This window comes from Taudactylus pleione, unplaced genomic scaffold, assembly GCF_031769625.1.
Source record: "Taudactylus pleione unplaced genomic scaffold, aTauple2 ptg000114l, whole genome shotgun sequence".
In the NCBI taxonomy this organism is placed as follows: Eukaryota; Metazoa; Chordata; class Amphibia; order Anura; family Myobatrachidae; genus Taudactylus; species Taudactylus pleione.
This window is the reverse complement of record NW_028284516.1, coordinates 25,870,724-25,894,427: the sequence shown is the minus strand read 5'-3', so window position 1 is coordinate 25,894,427 and position 23,704 is coordinate 25,870,724. Positions and strand designations below refer to the sequence as shown.

Genomic DNA, 23,704 nt, shown 5'->3' with positions numbered 1-23,704 from the left:
AATTAATCAGGACAGTCTGCTCGTGTGTCCTAGTCACGTCACATTGAGACAGAAGCATTTAAGAGCAAAAAAAAAAATAAATGTCCGGAGCTAGCAGAGTCTCACGTGACCAGGTACGCCGAGAGGGGCTTTTTAGCGCGACTGCAGCAAAGATATGTAAGGTCACATCTGTAATGTAAGCTTACTGAGTACAGCTGAACTCCGCCACAGGTAAGTTACACTAGGCGATCTAGTCCTACCTGGCACCCTTACGGGCATACTCAATTAGCCGCATGGTTTACTCTGCGACCAATTGTCAGCCAAAAATCCCGCGGCGCGGGGAAATGCTATTCAATAAAAGCCTTTTTCCCGTGCCGAAAAAGCGTGATTCACGCTCGTAAACACACCGATTCCGCGTAAACTGCGGAATCAATGGGTTTTTTTTTCCCCCCGCGCGCGAGCCCGATTTGGTGGTTTTTACTCGGATTTTACCTCGCACCTCCATGAGCTGCGAGGTAAAGTCCGACTGCGGGGACTCGCGCGCGGGGTATCTCCGCTAACTGAATAGGTCCGGCGCCGCAATTAGCCACGGGGTAAACCCCGCAGCTAATTGAAAATGCCTTTTAGTATTTAAGGATGGGACCAATTTTGCAATCTTATCCTACAGATAAACTACAGGGTCACGTCTTCAGAGAAATCACCACCTTCCCTTCACAGTCCGCCACAATAAATGAAGCACATCACAGACAAAGCACAACCTTAACTGTACATGGAAATAGATTTGATCATAAGCAAAACATTTATTAAAAACTAAAAGTTATTTTATGTAGATGTCCTTATTGGGAATAAACCTATATTTAAAAGCACTCACTGTCGCTGATCCCTTAATTCCAGTTCCTACTGTATGTTCCATAAGACATACACATGCAATGGTGTATACACCTGGGAGTACCACTGACACTGCCAGCTTAGCTATCCCGGTTTCAAGTTTAGATTTTGTGCAGTTATTAACTTGATACCAACACCATTCAAAAAGGTACTGTGCACCCGTGTCTCACTTACATAAAGCAGAGTAGGACCCCGCCAAGCAATGGGATACTAAGGTCTAAGGAGCGAGTTAATAATTAACTATTATTTTTACAGACTATACAAACTACTAAAACTCTGTGACTGCTGTAAAATATACACTAAAATTGTATAACACAGAAGTCCTAGAATTCTGCACAGAAGCGATGACAAAATACAGAAATATAATACAACTTAAACCCCATAGTTTCTCTCACCTGACAAGAGGCATATTTTTATCTCTGTACCCTAATCTAAAATAAGAATCTAAAGGGTAGGCTTTCTGAAACAAAAAAGAAAAGTAGAGGTGTTGCCCATAACCAGATTCTGGCTATCAATTTCTACCAATCAGATTCTGGCTATCATTTTGTAGAATGCAATAGAGAAATTATAGCTGAAATCTGATTGGTTGCTATGGCCAATCTCTTCACTTTTACTTTTTAGAAACTAAGGTCCTGATTCAGAGGTGCTCGCTCTGAATCAGGGCGGATTTTAGAGAAAAAAAAAAAATCCGCCTCTAGGCCGCTCGCATAGGTGTGGGTAACCACCCACAGCTTGTGCTGGCGGCCTGGCGATGGTCGCGATTATCGCGACCATCGTGCTTGCGAGGAGACCCTTGTGGTAGGGTCTCGTCCACCGCAAAGCCCCAGTGAATTTCCTGCTCTAACAGAGCAGGAAGTTCACTACTGACATCACGTGTGATGTCAGTAGTGCCACCCACAAACTGCAGGCGTTCCTTCGGGAACGCCTCCATTTGTGCACACTCCCCCCGACCCGCCTACAAAACTGGGAGAGCTGTCGAACAACATCGACAGCTGCCCCGTTTTGCTGCGAGCCCCAAGCGAGTGAAGTGCTCGCTGGCTCAGGGGCTCACGCGTGCGCACTGCCCGATCATAGACCCGCTTGCAAGCACTATGCGCTCGCGAGCGGTTCTGAATCAGGCCCTAAATCTTCCCTTAAATTACAGAGCTTCAAGTGTTTCATACGATAATCCAAGGTGACTTCTCTACAATAATGTACAATACAGAATAGATGATACCCAAACTCACTTATTATAAGCACCAGTTGCATGGATCTTTCTTACAAGAGGTTATACATACATTAGACTCCCTTATAATAGGTATTTATATTGAGACGTCAAAACACATACATATAAAAGGTACTAAATACAAAATGGGATTCCAAGCACTGCAGCACACTCAGTAGATCTAATGGTATTCGTTACCTAATGACTTTGGCAGCAGGTTTTTGATGAACTCATTGTGATCTCCAAGGTGTAATATGTTATATACTCTGGTATTCATTAGCTCTTCTTGGTTGTACCGGAGATACTGAGTCACATTTTCAGAGACAAACACCACAATCCCTTCATGGTTCACCACGAAAAAGAACCCATCCAGGGCCTGCAGGAAGACAGCCAAATTATACCACATTACAGTCAGAGCACAATCTAACTTCACGCGAGACAAGATCTCATAATAATTGTAAGCACCAAACACTAATATGTTACAAATGTTTATTTTAATTATACTCACAGACTTTCAATTTACAAATAAGTTAGGTGCTTTTGTTTTAAAATAACCATGGTCGATATAAGACTTTAATAGAGTTTATACTTGTTAGCTAACACCGCACAATATTAATCACAGGCTGGGCTGCTCTCAGGTAAAAACACTTTACTTTTCAGGAAAACTGTAATCCTTAAGGCGCACATCCACTTGCCAATTTCTGTGAGCGATTGAACGATAACGATATCGTTCAATCGCGCATGAATCGGGCACATAAATGTCGGAAACGACCAGCGATGCGTGCTCCCGCTGGTTGTTTCCGACATCAATCGTCGCCCGAACATGCTGGTCAACCTGACTATAACGTCAGGTTGAGCATGTTAGGAGATGATTGATGTGCCTACAATGAACGACTGCTCGTTCAATGTAGGCACAGCACAGACTGTGAAAAGACTGCACGATTACAATGTCGTAATTGTGAAGTCGTTTATTGGTCTGCTAGTGGATGTGCGGCATTACTCTGCCAGAGGTCTATGGCATTTCTGCCCTGCAGATCACTGTAGGCTCTACGCCTGTCAACACATTCTGCTCGGCTGTAAATATATATATTTTTTTCAGGAACAATTTAAAATTTCTACTGATATGCCGCTAGAATGAAATTTCAGCACCGATGTTAAAGTTACCATGAACCAAACTGTATGTATTTGGCAGAATGTCATGTCGATAGTTACTTGAAATTATTTAGCCAAGAGGCTAAAAGAGCCCGATATTTAGAAATCTGGACCTGCACATACACTAAATATAACAGTAATTACTCATAAATGTTCACAAATAAACAATTGTATGAAAAATGTAAACTAAGAGCTCCTGCATGGTACCATTTTCTCCACAAATGAAATTAGAGAAAATGTAATTTACTTACTACTGTATTAGAGACCATCTCAGCCAGAGAAAGAGGAAACAGGAAAAAAGTAAAAAAAAAAAAAGGTTCCGTCACACATCCTAATATTTCCACCCAGGAATCTGGGAGATCTAGCTTTAAAGAATAATCCGTGATCTAAAAATTTACACTAATAACGTTAACTTTTGCTGCAAAAAATCTGCAGAGGCTGTTATAAACAGGCTACAGTATAATGGATATACAGGTTGAGTCTTCCATATCCAAACATTCCGAAATACGGATTTTTTTTTTTGGCATAACAGATAATGAAACGTTTGATTTTTGATGGTTCAATGTACACAAACTTTGCCTAAGGCACAAATTAAAATTACCTTAAGGCTGTGTGTATATGAAACAAATGAATTTCATTTCTGTACACAAACTTTGTTTGAACCACAAAATAATTGAATATATTATATAAAATTATCTGCATTCTGTGTGTATATTTTGGTCATATTCCCAAGATATTTCTTTATGGTATGCAATTATTCCAAAATACGGAATATTTTGTTATCCAGAATACCCCTGTGGTCCCAACCATTTTGGATATGCGAGACTCAAACTGTATTACACTTTTTCCAATACTATATAACCAGCAGCAATAGACACTCGTACACATATAGATCTTTACAGTGGAGCGTGCAACAAAGGTTAAAGCTCCTCATGTATTCATTCTCCCAAACGTCCGTGCATAAAGCAATTCTGAAGGATAATGGGTTGCGTAACATGACCATTTACGGCCCAACAGTAGAAGCAGATTTCAAAAGGTGCACTGCTTGACCTGGCCACTTGGGTCATTGTATTCCATGTAGTGGAATGGATTGTCCTCTGTATTATTATTACATTTTATTTATAGGGCGCCACAAGAGGTCCGCAGCGCCGTACATACAGTAAAGGGTACACAGAACATTACATTACAATACAGTAACCAACTTATAAACAGAGCACAAGTAACAATTAGCAACACAATTCTCCATACACAATACAGCTGGGAAGGTGAAGGCTGTCATAGAAGTGCTAGAGAAGAAGGCTTTGAGACAGTGGGGAGGAGGACCCTGCTCCTAGGAGCTTACAATCTAGGGGAGAGGGGAGACTGACAGATGACATGAGGCAAGAGTGTGTAGAGGGGGACCTGAGTGCAGGAAGTAGGCGAGGTAGAGATGGCTGAGGCAGGAGGGACAGAGACTTGGTGACGTGGTTATGTGTTATAAGGGTACGCTTTGATGAACAGGTGGGTTTTCAGTGCACGTTTGAAGCTCTGCAAGGTCGGGGAGAGCCTAATCGAGCGAGGGAGCTCATTCCAGTGAAGGGGGGCTGCACGAGCAAAATCTTGGATATGTGCATGAGATGTATGAAACCAATGTCTTAAATCAACTTATTTACCAACTTAACCAACTGCTGCAGTGTGATGTACTAAACCTGGTGTGGCCAATCTCAGCACTTAAGAACCCTTTAACTGTTCATGTTTTCCAGATTCTCTAGCTTGTGCACAAGTGTATTCATTACTGACTGACACAATTTAAAAGATCCACAGATGGTCTTGAAAAACAGACGAGCTTAGCCACCCCTGTCCTAAACAATAACATTTGTTCTCGCATGAAGGAAAACCAGTTGAAGTATTTATTGTATTAAGTATAAAGACACCCAAAAAAAAACCCCTGTCAAAATCCAACATGTTGGAAATCCTTGATTCGCCCATCACGACCCAAAGATGATCGGAATCGGCAAATAGTGGACTCCCAATATTTTGAATTTTGCAGATCAACGGAAAGGGGTTTAACTTCCTACCTAGCTAATGGGGAGAGGGAAGCTCAAAAGCGGACAACTAACTTCAATCGCACCAAACTGAACTTGCTGAAAGCCTTCCCAGAATAGAAAAATCAGGAGCTGTGTGTGTCCTACAGAATATCGTTATAACCATGTTCCTATATATTCTTTAAAAAACCTAATTATCTCATCATTTGGATTCTAAATAATGGCTGAAGTGATATTAAACATACTAAGGAATGTTTCTACTAAAAATGGTTTGTTTGCAGACCAAACATATTACATTCATTATTTGGCAGTATGCGCAAGTGGGTTTAATTTGGTGATTCATTTGTTTATCTATCTACGGTGGATTCAGTATACACAGGGTGAATACATTATATTCAGAACTGAAGTTACAGCCCACACATAGGAATCTAACACAAATAACCCATACTGGGGCTGAAATCGAGGAATTCAACACAGATCTAATGAGACAATTCTCTACCTAATGTAATTATTGCCAGCCACCTATTATTGGATTACATTACCAGAATCAGATGGGTATTACCTGATGTTTACAGGGAGACTATTTGTAAAACCATGCATGAAGATTTTGAGATTTATCATACAGCCACAGGAATATGTTCATTCAAAGTACTCCATGCCCACATGATGAGGTCAGAAAGTAAGAGGAGGCGTCTTATGGTAAGAACTAAAAGCAGAACTCAATGGTCTCAGATGTATGCGCACAAATATTGGGACAGGTCAGAAAATAGCAACCTCCACTGCACTCTAAGTAATTTTTTTGCAGGAGAAAAAAACGGTAGCTTTTCACAATTTTACCTGTTTTTTATTTTTTTTTCGGGCTATCCAATTAGCCTCCATTTTTCTCACTCGAAAACACATTGGTCCATGAAGTGATCACAGATTCTATGTGTGTACGCTATAGCAGCAGCGAAAAAACAGGGCAGCACAGCTGGTGTAATGGTTAGCATTACTTCCTTACAGACACTGAGGTCGTGGGTTCAATTCCCACTTCGGCCATAACTGTGTGGAGTTTGTATATTCTCCCTGTGATTGCGTGGGTTTCCTCCAGGTACTCCGGTTACCTCCCACACTCCAAAAATATACTGGTAGGTTAATTGGTGCCTAACAAAAATTAACCCTAGTTTGTATGTGTGTGAGCATGTGGTAGGGAATATAGAGTGTAAGCTCCGCTCGGGGCAGGGACTGATGTGAGTAGCCAAAATATTCTCTGTAAAGCGCTGCGGAATATGTGCGCGCTAAATAAATAACTGATAATAATAATCATGGATTTTTTTTCGGGATCTCGGAGGTCCCGAAGAAAACCCAAACATGATAAGTGCCAATGTTGTGGGGTTAATTGGATAGCCCCGTGGGGTCCATTAGCACCAGCATAATTTTCGGGGCTAATAGGATACCGCCCTAAATATAAAATACACCTTTTTTTTTCCTATAAAACATTCTGGTGAAAAATTTAATTATTGATACCGACCTAACCTCTTGGGATGTCTAGAAGAACTAGGATTTTTTAGGCAGGGTCTTCCATACTCTTAGGAGGGAAGACCTCTCAGATCATGTATACTATCCCAGTGAAATGGATGGTCAGGGGCTTGTGATGAGATATGCAGCACAGTGGGCATACCCTCTCTGCCCAATACCACAAGCTGCAGATTTGTGCAGAAAGGGGCAGGGTCGCAACAAGGGGCAGCGTTTACCCCTTCACCTTCCCAAGAGAAAAGTCAGCAAGTATGCATTTAACGCATATGCAGAATATATTACTATATAGTGACATCACCGAGGGTATGATAGGTCTGCGGAGAGAAAAGTTCTACCAGGCCGAACTGTAGGTAACCAATAGATCCATCTTTCTTTTAGGGTCTTTACTAAATTACATAAAACGACAGAAAAAAAAAAAAAAATTTTTTTGTATTATTCCATTAAATAATCCACATCGCAGCCTGCAACATGGTTAGATTAGCCTGCTGAAATTGCTATAAATTTGGCGGCACATTGTCGCTAAGTGAATTGGCCTATATGTGTTCGATGGGAAAAAAAGTAAACTACATACAATTTTTATAAAATAATTAATAGTTCTATAAGACCCTTTTATCAAAATTAAGAATTTTTTTTAATTTTCCCTTAACGTTTAATTTTTTTTCTGAAAAATATTTAGGTTTATTTTAAAACAATTAAATGTGCAATTACAATTCCAAAAGTAATTTTTCTGCTTAAGTCACTGCAAAAGCATAAACTGAAGGCAAACATGTCAGAAGGCATAGTAACAAAGCTAATGTAATCAAGAGAGCTGTAATTCCCAGTTAGTATGAAAAAGTATAAGAGCTTATCAAGACTTGGTTAAAAAAAAAAAAAAAACATACTAAGACAGGCAAACGTGTCCTGTAGGAGGGGACGGAGCGTCACATCCCCACAGTCATGTGATGTTTACTTCGCTGCAAGAGATTGCAGTTCATGCTCGGTTGCTTAGCAACAGCTATATACTTCTGTTGTGACATGCACAGATGCAGACATTTCAAGGAACAATTAAAAAGCAGATGCTTCCTTACTGAAGCACTTCTGACATGTAGCTAGACTAGATATACAGCAGCACAATGGCACCACAGATAATGATCAGGCTTGTTGATGCTTTTATAAATCAGGCTTAGCAGTCTAAGTTACCCAGTAGACCTAGGTCTATTAACAAGCTGCACTGAAGTATACAGTACACGACATGAGTAACAATGATCGAATATGTTCCAAGTATGAGAGGGCAGGGAGAAAATTAATTCTTATGACAAACGCAGCAGAGGATTTAGGAGTAGTTTTTTTTATTATGCTGTTCATGGGAAATGGTTGTGACTATACCAAAAATATAACTAAAGTTTTATATGCATGAAACATTAACCTCTTTTCAGAGTCAGGCAACCTACACTGTGCGGGGGTGGAAGGGGGGGTTACACAGACAGAATGTGATAGAAATGCAGCAGTGACTTCTACTAAAGAAGGAATAAGTGTGCACAGAATGGATTAGTACAATGAGCAACTCTCCATTTACAAAGACCCTTATATACAGTACATGCCATTTGCCCTTTCTCACAGTCTGGTACCTTCAGCATCTTAGGTAAAGTGGCTGAAGGTACAGTGCCTTGCAAAAGTATTCACCTCCCTTGGCTTTTTACCTTTTTTGTTACATTACAACCTGTCATTTATTTTTATTTTTTAATCTGAATTTTTATGTGATGGATCTGCACAAAATAGTCTAATTTGGTGAAGTGAAATGAGAAAAATATATATAAAAAAAAGAATCTTTATAAATAAAATTCTGAAAATTGCCATGTGCATATATAAATCACCCCCTTTGCTATGAAGCCCCTCAAAAGGTCTGGTGCAACCCAATTAGCGAAATTAAGTCCACCTGTGTGAAATCTAAGTGTCACATGATCTGTCAGTATAAGCACACCTTTTCTGAAATGCCCCAGAGGCTGCAACACCACTAAGCAAGAGGCATCACACCATGAAGACCAAGGAGCTCTCCAAACAAGTCAGGGACAAAGTTGTTGAGAAGGACAATTCTGGGTTGGGTTATAAAAATATCCAAATCTTTGATGAACCCCCGAAGCACCATCAAATCCATCATCATCAAATGGAAAGAACATGGTACCATAACAAACGTGCCAAGAAAGGGCCGCCTACTAAAACTCACAGACCGGGCAAGGAGGGCATCAGAGAGGCAGCACAGAGACCAAAGGTAACCCTGAAGGAGCTGCAGAGTTCCACAGCAGAGACTCGTGTATCTGTGCATGTGACCACAATAAGCCGTTCACTCCATAGAGCTGGGCTTTATAGAAGAGTGGCCAGAAAAAAGCCATTACTTAGTGATAAAAATAAGAAGACACGATTTGAGTTTGCCAAAAGGCATGTGGGCGACTCCCCAAATGTATGGAGGAAGGTGCTCTGGTCAGATAAGACTAAAATGTTACTTTTCGCCCACCAAGGAAAACGCTATGTCTGGCGCAAACCCAACACATCCCATCACCCCAAGAACCATCCCCACAGTGAAACATGGTGGTGGTAGCATCATGCTGTGGGGATGTTTTTCAGCAGCAGGGACTGGGAAACTGATTTGAGTCGAGGGAAAGATGGATGGTGCTAAATACATGTATATTCTTGAGCAAAACCTGTTTGTCTGCCTGTGATTTGAGACTGGGACGGAGATTCACCTTCCAGTAGGACAATGACCCGAAGCATACTGCTAAAGCAACACTCGAGTGGTTTAAGGGGAAACATTTTAATGTGTTGGAATGGTCTAGTCAAGGCCCAGATCTCAATCCAATTGAGAATCTGTGGTCAGACTTGAAGATTGCTGTTCACAAGCGGAAACCATCCAACATGAAGGAGCTGGAGCAGTTTTGTCTTGAGGAATGGGCAAAAATCTCAGGGGCAAGATGTGGCAAGCTCATAGAGACTTATCCAAGGCGACTTGCAGCTGTAATTGCAGCAAAAGGTGGCTCGACAAAGTACTGACTTTAGGGGGGTGAATAGTTATGCACGCTGAAGTTTTCTGTTATGTTGTATTCAATGTTGTTTGATACACAATATAAAAAAAAACACACAACTTCACAGTTGTAGGCATGTTCTGTGAATGAAATGATGCACACCTTCAAACAATCCATTTTAATTCCAGGTTGTGAGGCTACAAAACATGAACAATGCAAAGGGGGGTGAAGACTTTTGCAAGGAACTGTATATGCAAATCATGCTGGTGGAACAGCCCTGTGGTTGCAACGACCACTAAAACTTTCACATGGGTTAATGTGCTGTAGGGTGGATTGAAAAGGGGGAATCTAACAATCTTGGTGGATACTCCATGATATCTATTTAGTACGCAACACCATATTTCAATAGGTAGGTAAAATGGCAGATTATACTCTGAGGTCATAGTGATGCAGGATAAACAATATGCTAATATGCACACTAATTATAAGAGTAAACAATATACCCACGTCGGGTACAATATAAAGAAAACGACCTATTAACTAGGATTTGGGCCTAGGGTCAGAAAAAACAACAACTCATGGTAGTTTTAAGTAATAAGAGCACGTCTGCAGGGTATGTAACAAACATAGGCTCCTATCTGTCTCATCTCAGCACCTAAGATCACATGCCTTTTAAAGTCACCCTTAACATGGGATGATTATAGTTTACACGTTAAACGCAAAATTACAGGCAGGTGTCATGTTCACTTCATGTAGAGTTCTTCATACAGGTAAAGAGGCAGCTATACATGTAATAATAATGGTCAGAAATACCTCTAGCATCATGGGTCCAAGAGCATCCTTGTCTATGACACTTTGGCCTGTGGAGGACACATCCGCTTTCTGAACTTCATCCTCATTTGCAGCAGCGGCTTTTTCTGTAAAACCAATGACCAAGCTCGTTAGGCAAATAAAACCATTTCCTTATGGCTTAAATAACTATACAAGCTGTAATAATGGGAAGTGCTGGTAGGTGCAAGATATGTGCTCCATTATGAAAAGTCATTTTTGCTTTTAGGAAACTTGCAAAATGTAAAGGAATGCCTCCTATAACTTATACAAAAAGTATTTTCCATAATGAGGACAGAATGGCTATGAAACCTGTTCTTTCATGTTCCCATTTCACCGTACCTCTGGGAACTGGGGGACTGAGCTGGCACAAGTTTTCCTGAGGAATAGCACAATGAGAGGCTATCCCCGGTAGTCAAGTCGTGTGGGATATAATGGCAGACAGAGGGACCGCCAAGACTGGGGGGATTGGCTAGGCAAAAATCTATTATACACACACTATATTACATATACATACATGCACACAGTATGTATATATGTGTATGCATGTATCTAAGGGTTGCTATGGATATTAGCGTATTGCTAAAAATAAGTAAAGGGCAAATAATGTATTCAAAAAAGGCATCATTTATTCTAAAAAGCTTTTAGGTGTCATTGATTTACTTTAGTTTCCCAGAGTGCACATATCTACCCCAGTACTAAGGTTTCCAAAACATCAAATTAAAAGTGAGTGAAATGAATGGATTTCTGCATTATGTAATATTGTATTAACTGCCCCAAATGAATTAATGCCATGCCACTTATGAAAGGACCCCAATTCCTGGAATTAGCCACCACACACAAGGAAGTATTTGCAGAGCCAAAAACTATATAGACAAACTGAGTAAACTGACACAGTCGCCACAGCTAATAACTGATTTCCAAATTCGGTGGTAGAGGGAACAGCATTCCACAAATAGTTCTACATCGCCACATTAATGTGAACTCTCTGCAAGGCAGAGGGAAGACTTCAACTTTTAACTACATGAAAAACGCTCTTTAATCTGGCAAATGTTACAGCAAACAGACATTTCCTACTACCATCTAGTAAAAAAATAAAAATAATCAGCACCAGGGGGATTTCTTGGGTTTAATTTGAATCTTGTCCCAGATTCCAAACTCATTTTGACCTTTTACAAGAAGACATGTTCCATGTTGTAGTTGTGGAGAAGCCAGGACATACATTGGCTCTTTGTAGTAACCTAAGCAAATTACATTAAAGCATTTCTGCGACGTGGTGAATTCATTTTTTCCATGTAGAGTGCTTTCTCCATAGTGACATGACCAGACAATGATGTGCTTTTCACAAACTTTGGAGTATCCTGAAAACATGCTCTGTCTACCACACCCAGGGAACCCTGAAGGTCCCATTCGTGGCTATATGCCTATAGGGTCACAGGCTGTAAAGAAAATGTATTAAGTTGGTTTTATTGTGTAAGAAATGTGTGTGAAGGGCTCCAAAAGCAAAGGTTGTCAGGACAGCTGGGTGCAACTCAGACAACTGACAGCTGCAGATCCATGCAAGCAAGATCAAACAAATACACAAACGCGTGGAGCTCTCTTTATGTTGGTAAAGACATACATAGAATCTAAGGGAAACAATGACATTACTCCTTTATAATTAAAGGGGAACTAAAATCAGCCATTTAATCTACCAAGCAGATTTGTTTATCTTACTTACTGGGCACACAAGGAAGTTGAAAAGCACAGATATTAAATAAGGGATGGGCACAGTTTCCTATAACATTCATAGAGCCAGTGGCTGGCTGAGATATGTAGTTTAAACACAAATAAATACTGCACTTCCTTGTACTCTCATATAACACCAGCTGTTTAGTACATAACACAAGACGATTGGAATTGAAGGCAGAATGAGGAGGGCGCAATGACTTCGGGATTCTCCGTTATTTTGCAAATCCTTGCTTATATAGACATATATTGAAAATAAAAGATACTGAGTGACTCGATTATCAGATAAACATACTATATATTTTAACTCTGTATTTGGAAACATTTTACTTATTGTTTGGAAAAAACATTGCAGTTGTCCAGCTGTGAACAGATAATTGTTTTAGTTTAAAAAGGTACGTACGCATAGAAGCCAATGTCACACATGGAACATGCATACCCTTGTAAAAGCGAATGGACCTGTACACACAATTTCAGATAAACATTCTCTTTTCAGTGTTGCCTGCAGCAATCCTGAGCCATAACGCTTAGTACAGTACAATGGATTGCTATGGAAGTGCTCATTAAGTGCATAGTACACTATGCTGCAAGAACGCTTTGAAAACAAGCTTAGAACACCCTTTTAAAGAGAGGACAAAGTACAAGGTTTGGCCTAGACTTTAATACCCATGCGTTCCAGCTCCTATGAATCCCTGTGAATGTGTACACAGCAATATACTCGTCAAGTAAACAGGAACCAAACAGCATACAAAACCGCACTAAAGTTCCAACCACAAAAAACTTATGTGCTAAAGACAAGTTATCTAATGGTGCATACACACGGTCAGATCTGTCAGATTTTACCAACGATTTGAATGATTGAACAATTTCAGACTATTAAAATGAATGAAATTGTCAAAATCTGACTGCAAACACAGACTATCGTTATCTGACATGTGGGAACGCGTATCGTTCATCGTTGCAGGCCCACGTCAAATTAAATAGTTATCGTTCATATCTGACAACAAATCTGACCGTGTGTATGCACCGTAAAGCTGCATACACATACGATTTTGTTAGCAACGATTTTATAAATAATTTTCAGTCCAATTTTTAAAGTGTAATGAAAGATTTTTTGAACTACAAATGATTTTTGTAACTTTCCTTAATGAAAATCGTTCAGTTGGTCAGTCAGAATGAACTACAAACAGGAACGCGCATGAACGATAATCGTTCGTTAACTCAGAAACTGAACGATTTTTTTCAACGATTGAACGAGAACGACGTCGTTATAGTTAAATCATTCAAAAAATCATTACGTGTGTATGCACTTTAACACTTTATATCTGATTACCTTAAAACATACATACTGTTAATAACATAAACCTATAGCATGACCCATTACATAATACACATTAAAGTACATATGATGCAGAATGAAATAATGGGCACAGAAACACAAGAAATGAAGATCCACAAAAACTTATTTGTAATATAATTAAAGGCCAAGCTCCTTTAACTTAGCCTTTAATTATACCCATCACCTCCATTAACCCCTATCTAGAACTGTGGGTTCACATGCCAGATACCACATCAGCTCAGGAGAACTACTAGAACACAAGAGCTATAAAAGTTTGTGCCCCAGTGGTTTCTAAAACAGGCATTGAGTCACCCTCTGTTACACTGACTGCATGATCCTGTTTCGCGGGTTATCAACAGGGACAAAAAGTGGATACAGAGCTGGCGTTGATCTGTTCTCCCTAACTCCTCCTTGACCATACTAACAGTCAGTGCAGGTAAGATTTTGTTTTATGTACTAATCATTTATACATAACCCCTATATTTTTCTCTCCCTATTACTCTGCAAAGGGCTGACGTAGGTGTGTACGATCTGTGCTCTTCATTCCGACCCAAGCACAACGCACACACTAGACAACATTTTAAATGATTTTGCCGATAGCGTCATCGTTCAAACAAATTTGTTTCATCGTCCAGTGTGTACGCACTAGATCGCACGTGACGCGCGCTCCCGCTGGTCGCTAACGACATCCCCAGTCGTCTGTATTTGCAGCTCAATCTGGGGATGTCGCATGGCCCCGCACCCCCGCCATCGTTCCATAGTTGACGGCATTGCCAAGTGTGTATGCACTTGCCGAGGCCGGCACCCCTGCCGGGTCTGTCGCCGACAAGGTCGCTGGGCACACACATCGTTTAGTGTGTGAGGATACAGAACAAATCTACAGCTGGAGGTTCGGGGAAAGAGAAATGAAGCATGAACTCAATGAACCGGATGTGTGAGAGAAATAAAAGAAAGCTCTATTTCTGCAAGCATGTCTCATTATAGACGAAATATAATTTTGGGTGGGGGCGGGGGAGAGTCACAGCCATTAGTGACAGAATCATTGTGAAACCCTGTGGCTTAGAAAATTCATTCTGCATGCAGTCAGGAGGATTGCATGCTTCTAATGCACCGCGGCGTGTATTGCAGCCGTTCCTTAGAAATGCTTTGCAAGACAGTTTAGGCCTCTTGAGAATTAAAGGAGTTAAGGACATGTTGCTGCTCAGGAAAGCTTTAGGAGGTAAGCAAGTGAGACAATTATACATCTGCACAAACTAAAATTAGAATAGCTGCCATATGGCTCGGTAAAGCCAGTATCACATTCGTATTCATTAGGAAGCATTCTGCTAGCATAACAACACAAGGCCCTTCCTGTGCTCTACAAATCTGTTTATCTTTTTAACATTAATGTACCATATATCATCTGGCTGCTGAAATCTCCCACAGTGCATGGATAAAGAAAAAACCAGGCAGGCAATTGGCGCAGCTGCACACTATCCCACTGATAGCAGCCCACAGCAAATCATACCATCACTTCCTTTTTTTCACATGCACACTTCATCCTCATTAGCAACATCACAGTTTCCCCAGCACAGAGATCACCGGTCCAAGCACAATTCCGTTGTTCCCTTCTTAGCTGAGAAAGTGAGACTTTGATTGCAGCTATGCCAGGAATTGCTCTGCGCGGCGCGTGACAAGATGACTAAGCACACAGGAGGGCAGCAGCTCGCTGAACACTTTTGGTTAAAATAATGCAAAGTTAACCCATACAATGACAGGTTCACATTTCCCTGACCAGTTGGGGAAAAAAAAAAGAAGTCTTTCCCGCTGTGGTCACTTAGATAAACCTAAATAAGGTCTACAGCTTTTACACATTTTATCAGACATTATAATCTGGCCTCCACAGTTTTATTTGCTTACAAATATTAAAATGTTTTCCCAAATTCTTCATTATAGTACATGCACACACATATCTCTATGTAAGAAGTGACTTGATTAGTTATAAAAAGGTCAACAAAAATAACTAATCTAATGTTCATCTAAAATACTTTATTCCTAAAATAATATAAACAAACAGAATTTAAAGCTATATACATTTTAGAACGAGTCGATCGCTCACATAAAAGAAAAAAGTGTCACCCAATTGCATGGTTATTCAACATGCGACCCTCCGCCTGCTGTGGAAATACAGATCCCAGCATGCTCTACCACAGTTTTGTTATTAGGGCATGCTAAAACTGGGGCAGCGAATGCTGGGATGTGCAGTTCCACAGCAGCTGGTAGCGCCGCATATTGAAAAGCCCTCCTCAATTTTATGTCCTAATATTTAAATAAACTTGAAGGGTTTTCTTTGGATAAATTCTTAGCTTGGCTTTGGGGGTATTCCGGTCATCTGCCAGCCCCCCAAAAGATGGTTGTAGTAAAGAATCAATGCCTTCATCAGAGAGCAAGCACAAAGCTGCTGGTAATTCAGGCTAATAAGCCAGCAGCACTATAATCACTATATCATTTTATGTGTTGAAGCTGATCTGTATCCTAGTTTATAAATCGCGCAATAAAATAATAGTTGTGTGACCCTTATTTCATATATTGTTCATCAGCACCATCGGCAAGTGTGTACCCACCTTAAGACTTCTCACATGGTGCTAGCCACTTTTACTTCCCAAAACCTTCAAATCTTTAAATTCTCTGAAAAGGGATGAAGTCAATATCCCGACCGCTGGGGTTCCGGTGTCAGAATGCCGACGCCGTAATCCAGACACTAGTCAGAAAACCGGCGCCGGCATTCAGACTGCCGGTATCCCGAAGGTAAGTACTGGAGGCACCGGGGAGGAAGTGTTAGAATACCAACAAAGCCGCTCGGGATGCTGGCGTCAGGTTTCTGACCCACGGTATCGCGTATGTATTCCCTCTGAAAACCCTTCTTTGCTACAGTTTACCATATTCCTACCTATACTATATACACTGGTACACCCTCATAACTGTACCCATCTCCACTCTGAATTAATTACGTGTTCGCTCTTGTTTCAGTTGTGCCCTCTTCCAATTAGATTGTAAGCTTTCTCATAAGCAGCGCCCTCAGTACCCCTTGTATCCAGGTCTGCATTTATTTGATTTATATTATACGCTGCTTTTTTTTTTGCATATCACTCTCGTACAAGTGCCGTATTTTCTCCACTGTCCTGTACTGCAGAGCATTGGGGGCACATTACAAATTAAGGACAATAATAACAGCAATGTACAGAATATAAGGCTGTAATGAGTAACCCCAGTGTACTGTAACCTTTAGAAAAACATATGGCCTGTAGCCTTGCTCATTTCTGTGACCAAGAAAAGCCTTACTGATACGAAATATCCTTATAATAAAAAGTACACAGTACATTAGCAAAAATAATAATAGTTTTCTAGCAATTTAAAACACTGAGTTTTGGGCAGTACAGCAATGACAATGTACTGTTTGCACTGGCACTCTGGTTAGGAATTTGACATATAATAATTCAACTTCAATATTACAACCAGCAGAGGTAACATTGCAACTAGAAGCATCATAAGTCAGATAACTTTAATCTAATATAGAATTCTAAAACAACAAAATAATGCTCCCTTCGGATCACTTTCTACTATACCTACGAACACAACGATTCACTGAAATTACTGTGCCGCCGATATTCTGAACCGCATTAGGAAAATTTGCTCGCCTGCTTTTCCAGAATAAAATGACCCCAACGAGTGCTACAAACAACATTTACAGGAAAGACTGAAATAGTCGATATAAAAATGAAACCTAAAATGCAGAAGTGAGATGCCTGAGAAAATGAGTCTTCATAAAGACAGAATGATTAAACTCATAGGGGAGCCAAGTAACGACACCACTGCTTAATGATGAGGAGGCCAAGTAGGAAGGCCGATCATAGGCAATTTACAGTTAATAGGACTAGAAATTCATAAAGGTCCAATAAAGGATCTTGTAAGCATGTTTTCCCAAGAGTGCTATTTCTGTATGAGAAAAAAAAAAAAAGATTGGTAAATACACCAAACAGCTTCTATATGGGGACTGAAAAGACGTAAAATCGGCAACAAATGATAAAACACATATTTGGAAAGCTAGTTACAGAAAGAACGGGCAAAGCTTAGTAATTATGTACCTATCCCTATGGTTGGTTTACATTCCAGGGGTACCAGGGTTGAATACAACTCAAAATATCAAAGTAATGTATTACTGGATAAATGGATAACTTATATTCAACACGAATCAAGGGGAGATTTTAATGACCAGGGTTCTTTATCATTTTTCAGTCGGGCACATTTTAGCAGCTAGGGTAATTCAGGAGAGTTTGTGGGTTTTTTTTGACAGATAGATATTGCAGCTACAAAGGCAGAATCCTAATAGCAGAGCCTGGTCATCTGTGAGGGCGATTATGAAAACAGGATGCTGCTGTGATATCCCCCTGCAACTAATACTGAACTTTATAAGAATGTAAGGACTTTCACTTTTGAAGATCAAGGTCTTATAAAGTAAGCTAAGTAAGTGCAAGATAATTGTGCTACATATAGGAAAACTTAAAAAGCTGTAAAAATCAAATATCATACACTATATATAAAAAAAAAAAAAAAAAAAAAATACAGAACGTTACATTTTCAAAGCAACCTGATTTTCTGGTGACTGTGCAGCTTTAATATGCATAGCATGCTACTATAGCACAGACTGGGACATTTGTTAAAGGGATATACTTTTCACCTTAAATAATCATCCCTCCATCTCCTAATTAACAAAACTTCAGGAATCCCATGAAAGTGACTCCCATGGTTCTGGAGTACTCACTGCAGCTTCCCCAGGCATAACATCTGTGAGCACATAGAGGATGTTGCTCAGTGAAATGCTGTCAATACCTTTAATTAGATAGCTGCTACAGATCATCCAATCAGCTCTCCACTGTGCAGTCTACTGTGAAACATCTCAATCCCAATTATTGCAGAAGAGGATGAGTAACTGGGACCGCTTAGGTTCCTCTAAATTAGCACTCAAAAAAAAAAAAATGACATCATGGAGCGCTCTCATTTGCTGCTGGCATGTAGATATGTTATCTGCCATAATATATATTTTTAAATTGTTACAATCTGCCTAATCTTAGCTGCCACAATAAAACATGCTTGCTAAATTCTGTTGTAGTTGCTTCAACATACGTGCAAGTCATATGCAAAGCAAAATTACAGGCGGTAACACTGCAAAAGGACACCAGACGAGCAGGTTAGACTAGTGTGCTTCAATCAAAAGGCAATTTTCTACCTGACACACAATGTTTAAAAGAACCCTAGTTCATCAAGCAATAGTCCTTTGACTTCTACAAGTGAATCGTCAGTGTTGATTTAGCTCTTTAAAAAGGCTCACCTTGCTCTTTGATCTGTCGAATCTGCTTCACAGTTTCCTTCAAGATTGCACATTTGTCGGGCTTAAAGTTAAAGTTGTCAATATCATTAAAATTAGCAAAAATCAGCTCGGCAAGTTCCTCGATGTATCTATTCTCCTGTTCGCGGTTACGCTTCTCGGTGCTGCGCTTAGGGCTGAAAAAGACATGAAAAGCAGCACAATGAGAAAAGGATGGCTACGGTAACCTATAGCAACATGCATTCCTTTGCTAGAAGTGGTACAGTACATACTACGTTATACAAAAAAAGGAACAATTACCACCTTGTTTGGTAAAAGTACAGAATGTTCCTTATACTGATGCAATGTGTGTAACAGTGCTGGTTTAACCAGCCTAGTAGCATTGGTACTATACATTAAACCTTTCTAATAAATAGCTCTTCATCTTATTTTGTAGCAATGCTATAACGGATGTCTTCTGGATCCTCTCAGCTCCTGTATGACTTATTTGTGCGTTGATATTGATCCAACGTGAAAGAATATGGAATCACATTTCAGTATATTACTCTGATTATGCTGGCTATTGTCACAGCCCCAATAATGTAGATAAGCCCTGTAGAGTGTGCATCTATATTAGAGCATATTCTCTCTCTCTAATATATATATATATAGCATTGCTGTCCAACTTTTCATATGAAGAGGGCTACTTATATCTTCTAACTACTGGCCCATGTTGTTGAGCATGGTGAGGACCATACAAATTTAAAAAAAAAAAAAAAAATCACTGGTCACATGTTTGGTTATAATGCTCCGTACAGTAGCATTATCACTATATGGCCGATCATATTGTGTGGTCTAAAGCCTGAGTCGTTCAAGTCTGGCTACATGTGTAAATGGCTGCTGTACCAGAGTGTTGTGGAATCAGAGGACCTCAACACGCAGTGATTCCAAGTCAACAGCACAGAGAAAAACCAGTGACTTGGCGTTTTATTATTGGCACATTGATAACAGGACACTGACCTAGGTTTAGCCGTATAATCCATAATAGCAGTAGATTGAGTCCGTTTAAAAGCGGAGGAGAAGGCTAAGTAAAATAATGGCTACAGCTAACTTGGGTCATGTAAGCAATATTTCTCTACTTGCATGGGCTTAATTGGAATGTGTAAAATAATCAGATACCGTGAGGTAATTAGCACCCTGTAACACCACATTCTAGCATTCAGCACTAAAACAATGTTCCCAGTCTTCCAATTCCAATAAAATATGTATCTGAATCACACAAGACAGTCACAAGATTGTGTTAGTCAGAGGGTTTGCCACTCCTCCCATACCCCTCCTGCAACCAAATGTATATACACCCATCAGCCATAACATTAAAACCACTGACAGGCAAAGTGAATAACATTGATTATCATGTTACAATGGCACCTGTCAAGGGGTGGGATATATTAGGGAGCAAGTGAACACTCAGTTGGTGTGTTGGTAAAAAAAATAATGGGCAAGCGTAAGGATCCAAGTGACTTTGGCAAGGGCCAATTTGTGATGGCTAGATGATGGACCAGCAGGTCTTGTGGAGTGTTCTTGGTATGCTGTGGTTAGTAACTACCAAAAGTAGCCCAAGGAACCAGTTAACTGGCAACAGGGTCACTGGCGCCAAAGGCTCATTAATGCGTGTGGGGAGGAAGGTCTAGCCCATCTGGTCAGATCCCACAGAAGAGCTACGGTTGTACAAATTGCTAAAAAAGTTAATGCTGGCTATGATAGAAAGGTGTCTGTACACTCAGTGCATCACAGTTGGCTGTGTGTGGAGCTGCGTAGCCACAGACCAGTTAGGAGTGCCCATGCTGACACCTGTTCACCAGAAAAAGCACATACAACGAGCAGAACTGGACCATGGAGCAACGGAAAAAGGTGGCCTGGTTTGATGAAACAAGTATTCTTCTACATCATATGGACGGCCAGGTGCATATGCGTCGTTTACCTGGGGAAGAGATGGCACCAGGATGCACTATGTGAAGAAGGCAAGCCGGCCGAGGCAGTGTGATGCTCTGGGCAATGTTCTGCCCAGAGCATCACACTGAGCGTTGGGTTCTGGCATGCGGATGACACATACCACCTACCTAAACATGGTTACAGACCAGGTAGACCCGTTCATGGCAACGATAATCCCCGATGGCAGTGGCCTCTTTCAGCAGGATAATGCACCCTGCAAAAATAGTTTAGGAATGGTTTGAGGAGCATGACAAAGACTTCAAGGTGTTGACTTGGCCTCCAAATTCCCCAGATCTCAATCCGATCGAGCATCTGAGGGATTTGCTGAAAAAGAAGCCCGAGCCATGGAGACTCCACCTCACAACATACAAGACTTAGGATCTGCTCAAATGTCTTGGTAAAAGATACCACATGACACCTTCAGAGGTCTTGTTGAGTCCATGCCTTGACTAACAGCTGTTTAGGGCAGCATGAGGGGTACCAGCAAATATTAGGCAGGTGGTTTTAAAGGGACGGCAGATCGGTGTATAGCATGGATATGCACACAACCCTACTCCACACTCATCCTTGCCCTATTTTCAGCTTGAGAAGCTACTGGAATTTTTTTTTTTTGTTATGTTGAACATTTAAAAACCACATACATGAACACACATACATATAGACACACAGACACATACATACATACATACATACATACATACAACAGGTGGGGTGCTCTGTAATTACCAATGGCTGGAGTATTGTAGATAAAATTACAGCAATTCTCCATTTAAAGATCATTAATCTTCTTGCACACCTCTATGGAGTGCAAGGGAAAATAATGTTACTGAAATCTGAGTACAAAGACTGCGCCTTTCTATGTAAGGGTAAATTATCCCTCAATCAGTACAAAGTTTAAAAAATTAAATACAAATAAAGTATCAACAGGACAGGTGTGCTGGAATGTGTCTGCTCTCTGAACAAGAACACCTGGATCACTATAGATGGGGAGAGTGTAGAAAGAAGTTATTTTCCCCACTAAGCACCTTTTCCTATTACTGTCTAGATGGACCAATATGCAATATGGAGCACTCAAACACCTATTTTCATAATATCACTGTGGTCTGTAATTGTGAAACACGTGTGGAGTATAACATACAGGAGGTGATTATCACAGGTCATTCCACAAGTGATTATTAACATCACCATGGCTCTCACAGCAATGATTGTCTGAAATAATTATGCTTAGTGAATAATAAATAACAACTGCAATAGGAATACAGAAATACCTGGGGCCAAGCTGATCTGGGCTTTCTTTCCTCTTCCGTTGCTCTGCCCTGGAAGGGTCCGAGGGGTTTTCTCCGATTCCACTCATCTTGAAAACATATCAGCAACTAGAATGAGGAAGTGACAAGAATCAGCCAATATGACCGGCATGTCTAACAAACGTGTCGCACAGTGGTAAAGGCTCAGTGACAACTTTAAAGGTAATTATACTTTTCTTATCAGGTATCTCAATAAGAAAGAAAAACTAGAAAATAATAATATAAACATTGTGTGTGAAATCTTTCATGACATTTTTTTTGAAGGACAGAAGAATTAATTTCTATATTGCTAGTCCACTATCGTTACAGATAAATTAGCACAACAGGGTGTCCAGACAGTACACTTCTATTCTGGGAGACGAAGGTCTATTATAAAAGAAAAACAGATTATATCGTTCAGAAAAATACAATGTGCTCAATAACTGCAAAATAAAAAAAAAAAAAAAAAAAAAAAGAGTTAATATGACAATAGACAGGAGACTAGTAGTAATGATATACTGCAATATCGCCTTGTGCACCCCCAAAACAACTGTGATAAGAATACAAAGGAAACCAATGAGGTAAGCTAGGAAACAAGACTAGGAGATGGATCGCTCCCAACCTCATTGAGCCCTGTCACAGTGGTCAACTGTTTGGCTAGGGTAACTAACAGCTGGTACTCGGCCAATATGACTCTCAGGTGTATGGACAGATTGCACAGAAATTTTATAGCTCCTCTCTGGCAACCATATGACTCAACAGGCAAACAATCGGGTCTGGGAACGACTTCCCCACATACACAGGAAACCAATTAGCACAGATATGGTCGTTTAAGCTTTAGGACTGGGCCACATGTTCAATGACTCCAGTAGCAAATGTGTGTGGCCGGAGTTGAGCAGGTGGCGTTTGAGACGTGTGCCCCTATGATAGATATTTAAAACAATATCAAGGCATGGATGAAATGTGAATTCACTCAGCTATATACCTTTATGATGCTTGACGATCTTTTCTAAAAGAAAGTCAAAAAATTACAGTCCTAAAAAAAAATGTAAATGTTCCTTCAAACAGTACAAGACGTAGGCGTTCATTTAAAATGAAACTAAACCAAAGAAAGCGGAAATGTTAAATTTTATAACCCAGTGTACAAGGCCCCTATTTATACATGTGACAGTGATAAATATATATTCCTTTACACAAGCTGTTGATGACACATGCAGCATCAGAGGCGCCGACAAATTGGCCCAACTTGGCAGAGTGTCGCCACAAAAAGATTGGCATGCCTGAGAATGATCAGATTTATTTATGGATGCAACCAAAAAACCTCATCCACTATTATTAAAGGCAACACATTACTCAGTAGCCCCGGAAAATGGGGAAAATATTGCATACATAAAATAGGGACATACAGACCCAAAAACAAATGTTAGGAAGG

At 40.2% G+C, this 23,704-nt stretch overlaps 1 protein-coding gene across 3 annotated transcripts in view; it reads right to left on the bottom strand.

The window, feature by feature from the left end:
• The window catches only part of NCOA2 (nuclear receptor coactivator 2), a 231,602-nt gene that overhangs the window by 44,530 nt on the left and 163,368 nt on the right, over positions 1–23,704 (bottom strand). For all 3 annotated transcript variants that reach the window (XM_088471472.1, XM_088471475.1, XM_088471473.1), the window contains 4 exons: positions 22,258–22,362; positions 19,022–19,194; positions 10,572–10,675; positions 2,270–2,447 (listed from right to left, as the gene is read on the bottom strand). In XM_088471472.1, the coding sequence (XP_088327598.1) occupies positions 2,270–2,447; positions 10,572–10,675; positions 19,022–19,194; positions 22,258–22,343 (541 nt within the window). In that variant the 5' untranslated portion in view covers positions 22,344–22,362. The remainder of the gene's footprint in view (positions 1–2,269; positions 2,448–10,571; positions 10,676–19,021; positions 19,195–22,257; positions 22,363–23,704) is intronic.